The sequence below is a fragment of the Episyrphus balteatus genome, chromosome 1 (assembly GCF_945859705.1).
Source record: "Episyrphus balteatus chromosome 1, idEpiBalt1.1, whole genome shotgun sequence".
Taxonomy (NCBI): Eukaryota; Metazoa; Arthropoda; class Insecta; order Diptera; family Syrphidae; genus Episyrphus; species Episyrphus balteatus.
The window spans coordinates 84,631,184-84,649,471 of NC_079134.1; the positions used below are offsets into that span (position 1 = coordinate 84,631,184).

At 31.8% G+C, this 18,288-nt stretch overlaps 3 protein-coding genes across 7 annotated transcripts in view; 1 reads left to right on the forward strand and 2 right to left on the reverse strand.

The window, feature by feature from the left end:
• Nucleotides 1-18,288, reverse strand: part of LOC129906898 (uncharacterized) — a 255,944-nt gene that overhangs the window by 97,744 nt on the left and 139,912 nt on the right. The gene's annotated exons all lie outside the window — the stretch shown is intronic.
• Nucleotides 2,186-4,787, reverse strand: LOC129906887 (uncharacterized). Its single transcript, XM_055982854.1, has 2 exons — nucleotides 2,775-4,787; nucleotides 2,186-2,709 (listed from the first exon to the last, which is right to left on the reverse strand). Exons 1-2 carry the CDS (start codon nucleotides 4,375-4,377, stop codon nucleotides 2,186-2,188), a joined length of 2,127 nt encoding a protein of 708 aa, XP_055838829.1. The 5' UTR covers nucleotides 4,378-4,787.
• LOC129906909 (uncharacterized) lies at nucleotides 4,849-6,954 on the forward strand. Its single transcript, XM_055982908.1, has 2 exons — nucleotides 4,849-6,165; nucleotides 6,229-6,954. Exons 1-2 carry the CDS (start codon nucleotides 5,962-5,964, stop codon nucleotides 6,358-6,360), a joined length of 336 nt encoding a protein of 111 aa, XP_055838883.1. The 5' UTR covers nucleotides 4,849-5,961; the 3' UTR covers nucleotides 6,361-6,954.

Consider the following 18,288-nt stretch of genomic DNA (forward strand, 5'->3'; position numbering starts at 1 on the left):
TATATAACAAGCTATATCTGTTTCGTTCAAATGAAATATTAAGGTCTTCATGAGGGTACACATCTGAGTTAAGATATGCTTTTATGTCTGTTAGCTCTCAATGGTCAAATTTGGTTGGGTCCTTCATCAGTTTTTTATTTTTTCCAGTTTGAAGTGCAAATATAATATATCTAGGTTTTTCAATTTGTGTTGTTGTTTTGATGTTCCAGATATGATGATCAGAGTTTGAAAGCATTGGATATTCATACAGATCCCAGTTGCGGAAAGCAATTTTAATCAAACTACTCTTGTTATTAAATAAGTTTTAAATTTATTTTTCTTAAATTGCTTAACTATTATATTATAAATAACACAATTTTCTTCGTATATCAAATATACTAAATTAAATAAATTATAGCTACTCATGTATAGTACTTTTTTTAATAATATTAAAGTATTTTTAAGGATCAATACTGTAATGGCCCCAAGCAAGTGTATCGACATTATTATCAAATATATACCTTTTGTCGTCTTCGCCACTAAGACTTTTCTTATTGATTGTTTGTGTATGTATGGTATGTTGCTTGGAGCGGAAGTTGATCATTTTACAATAATAATCTTTTCTTTGAAATAAGCAGTCTCTATAATTGTCAAATTTTAATATTTTTACAGCAGACGCTTTGACACCCTTAGCTTTTTTTATCACTTGAGAATCCTGAATATCAATACTATACATTTTTGCTCGTAGCCCAACAAATTCTTTCATAATCTTCCCACAATTCTCATCTTTCATATAACCCAATTTTTTCATATTAAGCTGGGCAATACCAAAGGGATTATTAGGAGGGTAATCAGATGTATCAAATTTATCTTTAATGTCGTCTTTTATATCATCATAAAAATCGTCAGTACTTATTTGATATATAAATGAATCGGTATCCATATAAGCCAGCCTAAGATTTTTTTCTGAAAACTTAGGTTTCATATAAGTATAATGGAAATCATACATTTATACTTAGAGATCTCTAATACAGAGAAACCTAAGTATATTGGCTTGTTATAAACCGTATACATCCGATTCATTTGCACAGCAGCCATATTATCACTAAACTCAAGAATACTATGAAAGTTTGGTTTGGTTATGAGAGAACGAGCGCCGAGTTGTCTACCATTACTTGAATTGTCAAGTGATATTACAATCCGGACATCTTTTCTCTTATCAACATTCTCCATGGTTTTACCAAATACAGCATTATTGCACAGTTTACGTTGATCTTTTTTAAATTTTGTTTTGGCTTTAGTTCTAAGATCATTATTAAGATCAATGTATTTTTTTAACCATGGAGATTGATGAAATTTTATAGCTCTATGTATTTTTTTCAACACTAAACCATTTTCAATACATTGAATTAATGTTTTATAATGCATAGCATAATTGACCTTATTATTTAAGTCTGCAATCAATTTTTTTTGGCTACTGTTATTAATAGATCTATTGGACGGGCAGAATGGTAGATCGTTATGGTCATCATGAATATGTGGCGGATACTCAAGATCTACCTCTAAAACGTATCCCACGTTCTTATCAGATAGCAACCATTCTTTTACTAAAGATAAATTGGCTGGAGGATCAACCCATTGAAAGCCTGAGTGTGGTAAATAATCAGACATGGCCCAACCGTAAAGGTTATTTGCATCTAGGTACATTAAATATTCCGAAGGTTTTGTTGGATCATATTCTTCCATATATTTATTATTGGCCTTACAGTGTCGAAGACTGCACTGAGTCAATCCCCCTCTTATACCCTTACTGAAAAAATTATACATATTAATATCAGTGAGAAGCTCGAGTTTAACCTTTGTCTTCTTTAGCATTGCACTCCATGAAAACCCTGGCAATGTATAATAATGGCATGGATCTAGGCCATATATAGCTCTTGAATCTCTACGGAATTTTTCAAAAATATCAGCTAAAATCAAAACATCTGTAATCAAATAATGCTCCAGATATTGAGCTAAGGAAGAACATTTGAAATTATTCCAAACATTTTTAGCATGCTCATAATCACTTTGGGTACAATTTTCGTCAATCAATGAATTTTTGAACTCTGATATAGGAGGTAATTCCGTTTCGCAAAGTTTCTGTACTGAATCTATATAATCATAACAAAAGTAACCTTTGCGTGTCATAAGTTCGAAGGATCTTTCATTTATTGTTACAAAATTGAGACAAAATTTTGAAATCACTTTTTGCTAAGGTTTTTGAAATGTTATCAATGCTAGAAGGCAAAAATCTAAATGAGTCTAAGAATCTTAGCTCCAAACTCTTCTCACTATGAATTTGAACAATTTTTGATATTGATATGTATTTCTCCTTATTCAAAGGAATTATCCTAATATCCAATATGGTATTACCCAGCCCCTTAATAAATAAATGGGCATCATATCCAGTGAGATTATGGAAAAATATAGGAAAGAATTTTGATACCTTAAAATTTAAATTACATGTGCTATGAGCCGCACCTCTAAAAATCCCAGTTAAATGGCAATGGTCTCGTACTCTGTCCAGTCCTAGATAATTACCACATATATGGCAATTGGTGGCCCTTCTAATCATTTCGCTGCTTTCAAATGTTACAATTTGTGGTACTATTACGCTCAAGTGTTCTTGGTACATACGTTTCGTTACTTCAATTAGAGAATCTACGAACACTCGAGCACAATCGTTTCCTGCAATAAAAAAAAAAATAAATAAATAAATTTGTATTCATGTTTTAAACTCATTTCATTCTTACCTGTGTATTGGAACAGCTTGTCCAATGATGAATTAAAAGAGCATTTCAAATAATATGAGACTGCTACCGGTACATGCACCTTTATTGCTGTCGTTGAAGACTTTGACGGGTCTGGTTGACAACTCTCAATGTTTTCCAGCATGCACTCGAAATCGGCATAGACTGCGAAGGGTACCTCCATAGATCTGTCGTAATGCTCAAATTTAAGGATATTGGCATCTTCCTTCGGTAGTTCAGTTACTGTTTTGTTGCATTCTCTTTGATGTTGTTGAAATGCTCTTTCCGTGTTAAATGTAAGCAGGCAAGAATTGCACATTCTTATAGAATGGTTCCCATGATTTACTTGCATGCTGATCAGTCTTGAAATATTTTTTATCCAGATGAAATGACTGCGACTAGCCTCTTGGATGAACAACAGATTTATATGGTTCTCCTTGACGTTCTTTGTGCAATGGTAAGGTCCAACAACTTTATATTTGTCTCTGATATTTTTCGGCTCAATGCCAAAGACGTTAACACTTATCTTCGGGTTGAGCTCTTCGAAGAGCGATACATCTTTCAGCTTCAAGGGGAAAGTAAGATTTGTAAAGTTGAGCTGAAGTCCATTGGGTAAATTTATAAAGTCATCGGATATTTCAGGTATTGAATAAGAGCTGGTTCTATTTACGTGAAGATTGGCTGGATGAAGTGCTGATATGATGGACCATTTAAAGCAATACTCGTCATTATTTTGAATATTAACACATGCCTTTTTTGATTCTATACAGCTTGGCAGTTTAATATAGCTTGACCCTCTCAGTGGTTTATATTCGTTAATATTGATTTCTAAGTGTTTGATGCAAAAAAGGCTCCACCCAGAGCTTTGGGCCTCAAACACTTCACTTTTTTCATCAATAATCTCAAATAGCTTACAAAAATGTTTTTCAATATCCTGTGTATCCAAAGCTATTACCATAGGGGTTTTAAACGACTTAATGCTTAAATCAGCATGCTCTTCTCCTCCAGATAGCATCGAGTATTTAATGAACTCGGCAAACAATTCAATGCTGAATTTAACACTCCCTTTGTTGAGCATAGAATCTTGAATTAGATTCAATAAATCTGGCTTACATTTGTCCAAAAAAACTTTAATGTTTAAAACATCTTCAAGTTTGTTTTCCAACATGAATGTTTCAACATTTCCTCCAAAACATTGGCGAATCCTCATGAAGGGAGTGTTTGGTACTTGTACTAGATTCTTACTCTTATGGTTGTTTGTTCTTAAATGTGCTGGCCATTCGCGAGATTCCACATCCATTTGACAAGCGTCGCATCTGCGTTTTTTCGATGAGCAATGAGGGGTATCATCAATAGATTTTCTCTTGTTGGATACATGCTGAGCGTTTCCGGTGTTGCTCACAACGATCCCACTTACACCTTCAATGTTGCTTTTAGAATGCACTTGCCTAGTATGTCTAAGCATGGCATCCTTCCGTGAAAACATCGCTTGGCATTGTGGGCATTCAATACGAACCTGCTCCTTATGAACAGAATTCATATGCCTTTTTAGCGAGTTAGCATGGGCGAATTTTTTCTCGCAAATGACACAGATTTGAGGAGACATAATTATTGTTTTTGTTTTTTTCAAAATTTTACACCTTGTTAGATATTCACGTTTTTTTTTCAAAATTTTACACTTTATTGTTCACGTTATTTTTATATTTTATATTCTAATAACTTTGAATCGCAAAGCAAAGAGAGAACACGTCTTTTTGATTCTAAAACTTATACTGATTTACTGTTTTTGTTTTTTTCAAAATTTTACACCTTGTTAGATTCACGTTTTTTTTTTTTTTCAAAATTTTACACTTTATTGTTCACGTTATTTTTATATTTTATATTCTAGTAACTTTGAATCGCAAAGCAAAGAGAGAACACGTCTTTTTGATTCTAAAACTTATACTGATTTATTTGACTGAAAATAATTCTTTTAGTTTTTCAAAATTTTACACCTTGTTAGGTATTCACGTTTTTTTTTTTCAAAATTTTACACTTTATTTGATTTGCTATAAATGTTCACGTTATTTTTATATTTTATATTCTAGTAACTTTGAATCGCAAAGCAAAGAGAGAACACGTCTTTTTGATTCTAAAACTTATACTGATTTATTTGACTGAAAATTACGTCTCTTTATACTGAAACTTATGTTGACTTTTACTTTATTATCTAGTATGCATTGCATTGTTGTATTCCACTTAACCAAGTGGTCACCAGATTGTATGAAAACATAATTAGTAAAAACATGTGTACGTCTGTCATAAAAATTGTGTACACGCCTATTTAAGAAAGTGGGAGAGAAAACAATTGTGTAGGGATTACGTCTGTGCTACAAATAATATGGTACACATGTGCATGAGGGATGCTTATCTAGTTTTCTACTTTTACTTTATTATCTAGTATGCATTGCATTGTTGTATTTCCGCTTAACCAAGTGGTCACCAGATTGTATGAAAACATAATCACTAAAAACATGTGTACGTCTATCATAAAAATTGTGTACACGCCTATTTAAGAAAGTTGGAGAGAAAAAAAATTGTTTAACCAAGTGGTCACCAAGATTGTATGAAAACATAATAAGTAAAAACCTGTGTACGTCTGTGATGAAAATTGTGTACACGCCTATTTAAGAAAGTGGGAGAGAAAACAATTGCGTAGGGAATAAAAGAGTTAGAAAAGTGCGAGGGATGCTTATCTAGATTTTTATAAGGAGAAAAAATTTGAATTATTACCAAATAAGGACAAAACAACTGTATCAAATAATTAAAATGGTAATCTACAGTTTGCTTGTTTGTGGAGGAAAACAAAATTGATTTTTTTACCAAATAAGGAGAAAACAACTGCTCCAAAAAGAAAGGAGTGGGGAATTTTCTATTGTAAAGAGAGTGGGGGTATTTTTTGGAAATTTGTAAATAAGCATTTTATGTGTTATATTGAAGTAAAAGTAAGCATAAATTCTAGTATAAAACACGTAATTTTCAGTCAAATAAATCAGTATAAGTTTTAGAATCAAAAAGACGTGTTCTTTCTCTTTGCTTTGATCCCCCACCCGTGGTAAGATCGATTCAAAGTTATCAGGATATAAATAACGGGAAAATTTATAAGAAATATTAATAGTTCATTTTTAAACCGACGATTGAGAATATTACAATGTATTTCTCAGAGGCAGAATACTCCATTTTCACATTGGATGACTTTGCAGTCCGGGAAGCGAATATGTTGAATCAAAATGTATTCAAACCAACGAAAAAACTGTCGGAACTTAGCATTGGAGTTAAATACGAGATGTTCAATATAGAAAAAATTACAACAAAGTGGGGCGAACGTATTGTAGCAGATGTAGGAGCATCTAAGGTAAGTCTAAAATATTATTTTGTTCTGGTTTCATTTAACCATCTATTTGTATATTGTTTTCAGGTTTTTCTACCAGGTCGATACTCAACTCTCTCACCAAGCAGCTTGATTGCTATGTCAGGAGGAGGATATGGTTTTGAAATCATCAGAGCGATCGGATCAATGTACGAGATCAAATTCGTTAAACTAAAGTAGTTCATTTTTATTCCTTCACCTTCCTGTAAAAATATGTAAACTTAATAAAACACAAACAATTAATCTTAACAAAAAATATTGTATTTTTATTTTTTCACATTAAAGCAACTTTTTTTTATCAATCCAAGAGTTGTGTTCTGCTGGAAAACCCAACCATTTCACAAACACTTCATTTCCTCTGGATTTTAATACTTTTTCCACAAGAAATAGATACATCTGGACAGTTTGTTTTCATTAGTTCTTCTTTATAAAAACCTCCTTTTAATAGTTGTCCTTGATAATCTTCTAGATGATATGTTATAGGTTTTGATAATTTTACCGCTCTAATTTTAAAAATTTCCGTTGTCCAGTTGGGTGTGTAACCTTTTTCGAATGCATGTTTATACTTGCTTATTCGTACACTATCACCAAATTTAAATTTAGGTTTGCGTATATATTCCGTTTGATTTTTAAATAATGGTAGTAACGCTTTAGAATTATTTTTATTAACACTAGCAGGTTGACATTTTATGGTTCTATGGAATGAATGATTGTAATCCTTCATTAGTTTTTTTTATAATATGAAACAACTTATAGCTCCCATTGAAACTAAATTCTTTCCACATTTTTGCTTTTAAAGTTCTATTAAATCTTTCAACAATTGATGCTTTTAATGAACTGAACGTTGAGTAATGATTAATTTTATATTTATTCATCATAGTTTTGAAATTTTTATTAAAAAATTCCTTTCCGTCATCTGTTTGTAAATTTTTAGGAGTTCTAGATGATTGGATAAATATCTTTTCCATTGCTTTAGTAACAGTGAGACCAGTTTTATTTTTGATAGGGATGGCCCATGCGAATTTTGAAAATGTATCTATAACTGTCATCAAGTAATTAAAACCATTGTTTTGATTGCTATAAGGTATCATTTCAACCAAGTCAGCCTGCCATAAATCATCATAACCTTTAATGATTACGCGACGACGTTTAAAATTTCTGCGTGCAGTCTTGTGTAGTTCTTCAACAACCATTCGCTTACTCATATTAGTATAGAATGAAACCAATGAAATAAAAAGAAGTATTTTTATATTTGTTTTTTTTTTAAGTTTTAATTTATTTAAGTCTTTTACAATAACATCAGTTTCTTAATTCTTAATAAACGTTTTTCTATAATATAGCACGCACAAGTATCGGGGCCCAATTTACAATCATTAGATGACCAACAGCAATTAGAGTAATGAAATCCGTTCACCGACTCATTGTAAATTGAGTTTTCAAATTGTTTGAGCATACAGATACAATCTAAAAACTCTTGATAATGTTCATCTAGCAATTCATGTTTGTATGTTTGTAGAAAATTACAAATAGTTTTATATAATAACTCGAAATCCATTTTTGTATGGGATGTTGATGATGAGACTGTTGAATGCTAACTGACAAATATAACTTTTGAATGAATAATAAATATAAAATATTTATAAATGTATTTATACAAATTAAGCCTAATATTCTATAGTATCAATAAGTGATGTTGGGATTTTCCTGATAGAATTGGAGAATATTTTTCTCGCTTCTATTAACTCAATAATTTTTTTTTGAATGTGCTTGTCAAGATACGTTTTTACGAGAGCCTCCGTATAATTTTTAGGATCATGAATTTCAATAAGAAGGTTTATTTTATCATCAACATATTCTTTAGTGGCTGCTTGATGTGGTTCCTCAGGTCTCGCAATATTGTTTAACTGTTTATTTTCTATGTTATAATCACCAGATGGTAAAAGTTTGAATCCAATACCAGGTGGGCCTGCAGCTCCTTTGGTTTTTGAAAGTGTCTTGGAATTTCTACCGAACTTGTCAACACTCATTTTTAGTTTGAATAGTTTTTAGTTCGGAACGCTACTAATATATGATGTTTGATTCCTTTAGTTCTTCAATTATAGAACTGATTTCATTTTGATGATTGTTATTACCAGCATTTTTGAATGCTATTAAAAGCTTTAATCTATTCACCAGCTCATTAGGATCATTCCAGTAGACGTATTCAATATTTTTATTTGTGTATTTCATTTCGGTTATTTCAGAATAAGATTTACCTATTTTTGCTTTATTTTTATTAGTAGATCCAGTTGTAAGTTTCTTTATTATATGCGTATACTTTAAACCTCTGTTGGAGTTTATTCGAAAATTATCATCATAATTTCGCATATGAGCACTAGTTTTTTGTAAAATCTTTTGATATTGCTGTAAATCATCATTGGTATACATCCGCTTACGTGGTTTTTTCTTTAAAATTAACTCAATGAGACCAGGCGTTCGAGTAAAACTTTCATCATCAATTTTAACAACATCATCGTTCATCCAAAACTTAGATTTTCCAATCTTCGTTGTTTGAGTATTAGCATCATAATACGGACCATACACTGTATCACGATTTGATTCAGACAATATTTTTGTATTAAAAGATGAACTTACGTCGGGCGTAACTGTATCACGGTTTGATTCAGACAACAGTTTTGTATGGAAAGATGAAGTTTCACTGAGTGTGTTGAAATTATTATTTGGGGTACTAAACACCAGACCATTATCTCCGCTATCTAATTCTTTTATTGGTGAGTCCAACATTTCATGATCATCTGCTTCTTCTTTATTTAGTTTTTGAAATGAAGTTTACGAGGTTTAATTGATTTCATTTCAAATTCATCCTCATAAGGTTTTTGCTGCTTTTCTCTTCCAACATTTTCAACAAGCTTTTTTAATGGTTCAACGATGGGTTTAAAAGTGTTTTCCAACTCAGTATCTCGTTCTATTTCACCAGTTTTTAGTTGTAAATATTTATTTTTAAGAATATTTTTTGTTTTTATTAGATCACCCATTACAGTTTCGTCCATTTTTTAAGATTAATATGTATGTAGACAGCAAAGTAGATCTTAAGTTTTCTCAAACAGGGCTATTGTTAGAATGGATTCTGTTTTGATTATAAATGTGTATTTATAGTAAAACTATTTCATGGAAACCAATTTTATAGCGCCCATTTTTAATACTGCTTTCTTTGTCTATAACTAGAAAACCATAATTATCAACCCAGCAATGAAAGCATAACTCTTTAAATTTGTTAAATGTCATGTCTGAGTTTATATGATCGGTATGAACATGTTTTAAATTCATTTCATCTTATTTGAAAAGAATAATAAAATTCGCATTATCTCGAATCAAATGTTTTGGGATATCGCTGCCTCAAAACTATAATGTTCTATGTTTCAAAAAAATGTTTCGAGAAAATTGACTACAAAGTTTGGAGTATCTGAATTTCACTCTTTATTTATGTTTTTTTGCATGATAATAGTAAATTAACTACCGTAGGTGGATAATCTATCGATTCAAATGCTAAAATTTCTTTTTTCATGCTGAAAATCTGTTTAATTAACGTTTTTCTGTTTTGACATAGAACATTTATTTGATTTCCTTGCATTTCCAGTTGATTTTTTTGTTCTATGTTCGACATACAACATTATAGTAATGAGTATGGTATATGAAAATAACCAACTTACAGTCAAGACAAACAATATTTTTGGAGTAATTATATTGCTTTTTAAGCTTTTTGTTGTTTTTTTTTTATTAAAAACATAAAATCAATGAAGTGCATCATGCCCAAACAAGTTCAAAGATTTCAAATTAGCAAAAAAATATAATTACGCAGCAATTATTTAAATAAACATTCAAGTGAATCTTACTTACAAACTATTGCTGATTATTGTCAGTAACTATTTCAAAAAATCCATAATCGACCTGCCGCATGACCTTTCAATATTGCTTTAATAGGATTTATTTAGGATTCCGGCAGCTAATTTTTAAATGTAAAATGTTCTATGTAACTTAAAAGTAGTAATTTTTGTATGGGGTTCAAATGAGGCAAATTGTTCTATGTCAACTAAGAACTTTAAAGTACTGAGTATAAGCCCTTATATCCGAAAATTGAATATTTGTTTTGGCCATAAATATTGTATTAAGCCAAAAATAAAATAATTTTTGTCGACACAGTCTTGTAGCCATTGAAAAGACGAAAATTTTGATATAAAAAAGTCATTTTTTTTCCATTTCTTCGACATAGAACATTATAGTTTTAAGGCAGCGATATGTGTATAGGATTGACATAAATAAAAGCTATCAACACCACTGTGTCGACCCATACAAAAATAATCTCTGATGTTGTTTTGTTTTTGACATGCGACATCGTCAAATATAAATACTGAATTATTTTTAGCATCTGCTGGGGCCATTATATCACTATTATCTGTGAATTCATTGTATTCCATTCCGTCCACTGTTATAACATAACCTTTTTTAAATACAAATATTTCGGTTGATGCAAAGATTTTGAATATATATAAATATTTTCAAACTTAAGTCCATTAGGATCGAGAAGAATGCTAAGCATTACATTCGTTTTACCACAGTTAGAGGGACCAACGATTATTCCGCGAATACTATTTGGAAATAACGGTCCATGTTTCTTTTTTATTTTAACATCGGAATCGAAGTTTTGTACTTAAATGACTTGTGACTTTTTGATGAAGCGCATATTGATGACTGACGTATTTTTAAATAAAACGACTTGTTTATATATATAAGATCTCATAAATGCTCCATACTTTGCCCAAGAAGGGGGTACAAACTACACTTTCCTATAAATATGATTGATCATAACATTCAACTCACCAGTACTAAAAAATCTTTTGATGGAGCAGGACTTATAAATACTATTATAGATAAACTACCGATTGAACTACACCTACCTTCTTATAATTATTGTGGACCTGGAACAAAATTACAAGAACATTAAAGAAGAGGGATAAGGGAATTAACCAGCTGGATGAGGCGTGTCGAATGCATGATATTGCGTGGACAAGCGTGGAAAAGATTTAAAGCAACAGATTCATCTGAAAAGTTAAGTCTTTTAGTAACAAATATGATGAAAGCCAAAACTAAATTCGGGATGGGTATTAAAAGAATTAAAAAACAAAACAAGAAAAGTAATACCAAGAAAACCTGTAAGAAAAACCTATTTAAAAAAGCTATAACTGAGGCAAGAAATGCTATTCGAACTAACATCAACTGTTGCGGTACAACATCCTTGGCTACTATTGCTTTAAAGGCTGCAAAAAATGTTATCAAAAACAAGAACAAAAATACTATAACTACACCACGAATAATTCCGGTTCCAAAAGTAGGTGGGTTTTAACCCCCATTCTTGCGGGTTTATCAGCTCTTGGAACTCTAACTGGTGGAGCAGCTGGCGTTATTTAAACTCTTAATGCTGCAACCGCTGAAACTGGTGGAGGTACACATTGGGTAGCATATATAAAAAATAAAAGCAATATTATTAAGTATTTTGATAGTTTTGGAAATCTAAAACCCCCAATTGAAATCATAAATTATCTTGGCAGTCGAATAAATTATAACTATATTCAAGAACAAGATTTTAATACTTTTATTTGTGGTCATTTATGTTTAAGGTTTTTATTAGAACAATATCAATGTAATAACAAAATAAAAAATGAATAAAATGATGCGAAATAAAAAAAACATATCATTCGTGTTTTATGTCGTTTTCTATTGACGAATCTCAGAATGAGATTTGTGAATTTGACAGCTGAAAGGGGGGGTGAAGAGGGGAAATAGTGGACAAATCTCAGATTTCATGATCTATTTGCGTCTTGAGATTCAAAAAAATGACAAAAAAATGAATCTCAGATTCAAGAATCTGATTCCGGATTTTTATCAAGATTCACGCATACAAACCAAACACTTTCACACACACTCCTCTGTTTGACATTTGTCTGAACATTTGTTGTTGTTTTATTTTTTTTATACGCACAGATTTCGCACACAATTACAAAACTAGATTTCATATTCTATTTGCAGTGGAAAATCTGAGAATTTTACACAAAAATCTCAAAAGTCAATAGAAAACGACATTAATCAGCATGTCGCTAACACTAACTCTAAGTGGAAACAACTCAAGTCTAACAGCAGAATATTTCCCTCCAATTGTATTAAAATCCAATTATGTATGTGGACTCATAGATTTTCAAACTTATAACTCAATACCGAATGTAGACGAATTTAATAACTTATTGTATTTAGGCGAAAATGTTATTTCGCTTCCTATTGGTTCATATGAGATTGGAGATATAAACAATTATATACAAAAGAAACTCAATGATATTAACAAAAAGAAAAAAAAATCCTAACAAAGAAAAGTGAAATCAAAATCGTAGCAAACAACAATACTCTGAAATGTGAAATTTATAGTTCGGAAGTAATCGATTTTTCTAGACCAAATTCAATTGGTTCCCTCTTAGGATTCAGTAAGAAGGTGTTGGAAGCAAATAAGTTGCATGAATCAGATCTTTACGTTGATATAAACAGAGTTAATGCGATACGAGTAGAATGTAATATTATAGATGGAACGTATATAAATAATCAGATGGCACATATTTTACATGAATTTTCGATTAAAGTAAGTCCTGGCTATAAAATCATCGAGGTTCCTAGTAATGTTATTTATTTACCTGTGAACGTCAAACGAATAACATCGTTGTGCCTAAAGTTCATTGATCAGGACGGTGGAATTATTAACTTCAGAGGAGAAAAAATAACAGTTCGTCTACACTTAAAACCAGAAATATGATTATATATGAATATATGTCTAATACAACAAATCCTTATATAAACACTGTTGACAAACAATCGCTGTTTAATCACATTTTGGACAAAAACTTTTTGCTTTCCTTGGGTTTCATCTTAAAAAAAAATAATTGCAAAAAAAAACAAACAGAAAACAAAATATGCTGAACATTTTTCAAGATCCCGACTTCAATGAATCTATATCTAAATATGAGTACCACACCTATTCACCATATCAAAACAATTTTGAACGGAATGACATCATTCAGATTTGTATACAACATCAGAATCTTAATGTTTTACCTTCGGAAAGTTTTTTATACATTGAAGGATCACTTAAACAACGTAATGGAAAAGACATTCTAAATACAAACCTGGGGAACAATGCCATGGCTCTTTTTTTTTTATGAAATACGGTATGAATTGAATGGCAGAGAAATTGATTGCAATAGGAATGTTGGAGTTACTTCAACGATCAAAAACTATTTATCTTTAACTAAAAATGAGAGCGATGCACTTTTGAATGCTGCCTGGTCTATTGAATCAAATGTTGTTTTGAAGCCGTATCATTTTAATTATTGTATTCCACTGAATAAGCTCTTGGGATTCGCTGAAGATTATAAAAAAATTATCCCCAATGCAAGACATGATCTAATTCTAACTCGTACAAGAATGGATGAAAATGTATTAATCACATCAGCAGATGAAGAAGTTGAAGTTCAACTCCATAAGGTACAGTGGAAAGTACCACACGTTACTCTATCCGATTCAATCAAATTGGGTTTATATAAATCTATAAACAAGAGTAGTTTGATTTAAATTGCTTTCCGAAACTGGGATCTGTATGAATATCCAATGCTTTCAAACTCTGATCATCATATCTGGAACATCAAAACAACAACACAAATTGAAAAACCTAGATATATTATATTTGCACTTCAAACTGGAAAAAATAAAAAACTGATGGAGGACCCAACCAAATTTGACCATTGCGAGCTAACAGGCATAAAAGCATATCTTAACTCAGATGTGTACCCTCATGAAGACCTTAATATTTCATTTGAACGAAACAGATATAGCTTGTTATATAAAATGTACAGCGATTTTCAAAAAACTTACTACAATAAAAATATGGCTGAGCCTCTTCTATCTAGGGAGCAATATAAATTGAATGCTCCGATTTGCGTTATAGATTGCAGACACCAAAATGAATCATTGAAATCAGGACCAATCGATATACGCTTGGAGATGAGAACATCAAACAAAATTCCTTCAAACACTTCAGCTTACTGCCTTATGCTACATGATCGCATTATTGAATATAACCCGCTTAACCAAGTGGTCACCAGGATTATATGAAAATAAATTATATTATCAATAAAAAATATATTCATATAAACAAACACCAAGAGTCTTTTATATACATTCATGTTTGAACATGAATACCACTCGAGCAACACGAGCTACAGAGTACCAAAGATACTGAGAAACCACCCCCCCTCCCTAAATCCACCCTCTTGAGATCACCTTAAACAGCCACCACCCATCAAAGGCACCCACTTTAGTCATCAGCCACCACCCCCTACACCCACCCACCTAGATCACCTAAACCACCCATATCAGCCACCCCCCCCCCTACACCCACCCACCTAGGTGAGGTCACCTGTCCAACCTTCGCTCACCTGTACCTGACACACCTGTGTTTGATACACCTGTACCTAACGCACCTGTCCAATCTTCGCTCACCTGTACCTGACACACCTGTGTTGGATACACCTGTACCTAACGCACCTGTACCTAACGCACCCGTACCTGACACACCTGTACGTACCTGTCTTACCTGTACATACCTGTGCGTACCTGTATCACCTGTTCTCACCTGTCTTACATGTACACACCTGTTCTCACCTGTGCACACCTGTTCTCACCTGTGAGCCACCGAGCCACTGGTCTAGAACGCCCTTAAACACACTACTCATGTCACTTCTTTCCAACAAACCTCAAGTAATGCTCCTGTAGAAAGGATGCATTCAACATTAACTGAAATATATAGAATTATTAAAGAAAAACATAAAGACAAAGAACATGAAGACATACTTTACGAAACTATTATTACCTACAATAATGCAATTCACTCTTCAACGAATTACACACCGTACGAACTTTTCTATGGACGAACATACAATTTTAATCAAATTTTGACATACAGTGACAAACACGATTATCTACAAAAACTCAGTGCCTTTCAAAGAGAACTTTTTGAGTCCATTAAAAAATCACTAGAATCCAAAAGAGACAAAACTATAAAAAAAAGGAACGAAAATAGGGAAACTCCAACTAATCTTGAGGTAGGAGAAACTATTTATCGAAAAGAATGTAGACGAAATAAAATGACTCCACGATACAAATAACAAAAAGTCCAAATTAACAATAGATTGACGGTTATTACTAACGACAGTAAAAAATTACATAAATGTCGTATTAAAAACAAACGTAAATTTCAGGTTCTTAACAACAATACTGCTAATGGGTGCCCAAGCACACCACCTGGAGATCCATAATTTAACTGACAGCTATGGACTGTTACCACTCAGATTGGGAACAGCTCGAATTATTGAAACTGAAAAAACGTATATACACATAATTAATTTACAAAATTACTTCGAAAGCGTAAATGAAATCAAAAAATCATTAACAATTCTTAATAAACAAGACCTTAATAGCGAAACAATAGACATAACAGAAATGAAATTAAAGGAACTAGAACACAAATTAGAAACCATTATACCTCTTCAACGACATAAACGAGGGTACACTCATAAAAACTATAGCAGGTAATATGGATGACAATAATGCAATAAAATTAAACCAGGAGCTAGAAACAATTGAACTTAACAAAAATATACTTAAAACCCAATCTAACAAACAAAAAGGAATTAACCAAAAGATGATAGAAAGATTTGAAAATATCACTCGTCATGTCAATAACCAACAAAAATTTAATCAAAACATTCTTAAGTCTTCAACAGAAAAATATAAATAATTCAATCACAACAACTCAAGCAGCTCTCATTCAACTGCAATATATTCACAGAATCAACTTTAACATTGACCTACTCCAAAATCACTTAAATGATATTGCAGAAGCTATTACTTTAGCCCGTCTAAATATAATATCTAAACAAATACTAAGTAAATCTGAATTAAAAGAAATAAGGCATTTTTCGAAAATCAGTTCATTCATTTAACATCGGACGAACAGATATATGAATTTTTGAATTTAAAAGCTTACTGCAACAATACTAATATAATATTTGGCATTGGTATACCAGTTATTTCTAACAATATGTATTCCTTTTTCCATTTAATCCCTTTACCCATTAACAAAACTCTTACTATTTCCACCTACCCATACACCGCTTTAAACGAACTTGAGGCACAATACTACAATAAAGAATGCAGTCTACTGGAAGGAATCTACTATTGTAAAAGACAAAGTTTACAAATCGATTATACAAATTGCGTACCAGATATCATTAAAAATCAACCAGCTAGCTGTAAATTGATAAATGACACGGAACACACTTCTATAATTCAACCCGAACCAAATTACATAAGTTTAAGTTTATTAAATTTTAAGTGGTATACAGTAAGACAAAGTCTTTTATAGTACAGTATTACATATTACAAAGAAAATAAAATTTACAATTCAAAGAAAACAAAAAAATATTAATTAATAATTAATCTTACTCAATCAATTACAATTATACATACTACTCATTAACGTCCAAAATGTCACACTGAACACAACATGCAGCATCCAAAATTATATAATCTACAGTTCTTATTCATTTTTCAAATTGCACCATAACAATAAATAATATTATCTATGATTCTAGAGTAAACACCTTTTTTGACCAAATTGTGATCCATCCTCCAACACGTAGAGAAATAAAGCCCAAAATAACAATAAACCACCTAACATTGGAAAACTTGCTATCAACACAACTGCAGAACAGGGAAGAAATAACACTCTTGACCACCAAATCCACTTACAACATCTATACCATAGTATCAATAACAGTACTCTTCGCATTGATAGCTGCAGCACTTTACTTCTATCGAGAAAAATACCAATCACCAAAACTAACTAACACACAAGACGTTAAGAAGACCGACGAAGAATCAATTCATCAAGATACACCAATCGCTCTTTCAAGGACAAACATCCTCTGGCAGTCGCTGCACTAAGGGGGGAGGAGTTACGTTACCTGACATCATAAATATTTCTTTATTATTTTTTGTTCCATAGGTAAATTAAATTCAGTATTCATATTCATATTTCTGTAGAACTCAGCATTTAATTTTCTCACACCTAAAAGATATCAAGTTCATAGCTTCATATAGATTGTTTGTATTTCTTTTTTTGCATTATAATAATATAAAAGAGGTTTGTCATTAGAATCAGTTAGTTCATTTTTCTCATTAAAGCTAATAGGGCGAAGCTCTGCCCAAATAAAAAATTGACTTTAATTTTTCAAGATACATTCGTATTTTAACTCGTGCTTATTGTGTTACAACTGAGCGACAATTTTTTGTTTACACTGTTCGCTTCATAGAAAAAGGAATACCTAGAGAGCCGACTCGTACCCCCCTTGCCTAAAACACCCGCAAATTTAATTTCAGATAATTGGTATACATCTCTCTTATTTTTCTCTTGTTTTCCTATCTGTGAAGTGTGAATACGTGTGAAAGCTATAATGTTTCTTTCACCAGTAGATGTCCTCACAAATTTTGAATTTAAACATGATTTTGGTTTGTACATGAACTTGAATAGCTCAAATAGCTCACTCCAGACACCCACCTTTCAATAAATATGTACAGAAATAAAAAAAAAGGTTCGTGTTTTGAATTTATTATATTATTTTTTTATGAATTTATTCCCTACTGAGCACTTAAATTGTTTTTAATTGTTTTGAACTCAACTCCACAGTTGAATGTGTTGGTGCCATTTAAAATGCACGGGAAAACTACCACATATAAGCACTGTGGAGTTTTTCCTCTCATTGCAGCTTGTAGGGTAGAAGAGAAAAACCAACCGAAGTCGCGTCTCTAGGTATTCCTTCCTCTATGGTTCGCTTATGGAACTCTCTTCCTCTTGGGGTGAGAAGGCTTTGTTTTGGTGGTGGTTTTGATTTGGCTCTTTTCAATTACTTGGCTGGCAACAATTATAGGCGTTAGGGCCACTTAAAACATCAA

Excerpts from the sequence above, each read along its gene's own strand:
- LOC129906887 (XM_055982854.1), bottom strand. The coding sequence starts at position 4,377 with ATGTCTCCTCAAATCTGTGTCATTTGCGAGAAAAAATTCGCCCATGCT. Across the intron at positions 2,710-2,774 it reads CAAGCTGTTCCAATACACAG|GAAACGATTGTGCTCGAGTG; the intron begins GTAAGAATGAAA and ends TTTTTATTGCAG.
- LOC129906909 (XM_055982908.1), top strand. The coding sequence starts at position 5,962 with ATGTATTTCTCAGAGGCAGAATACTCCATTTTCACATTGGATGACTTT. Across the intron at positions 6,166-6,228 it reads CAGATGTAGGAGCATCTAAG|GTTTTTCTACCAGGTCGATA; the intron begins GTAAGTCTAAAA and ends TATTGTTTTCAG.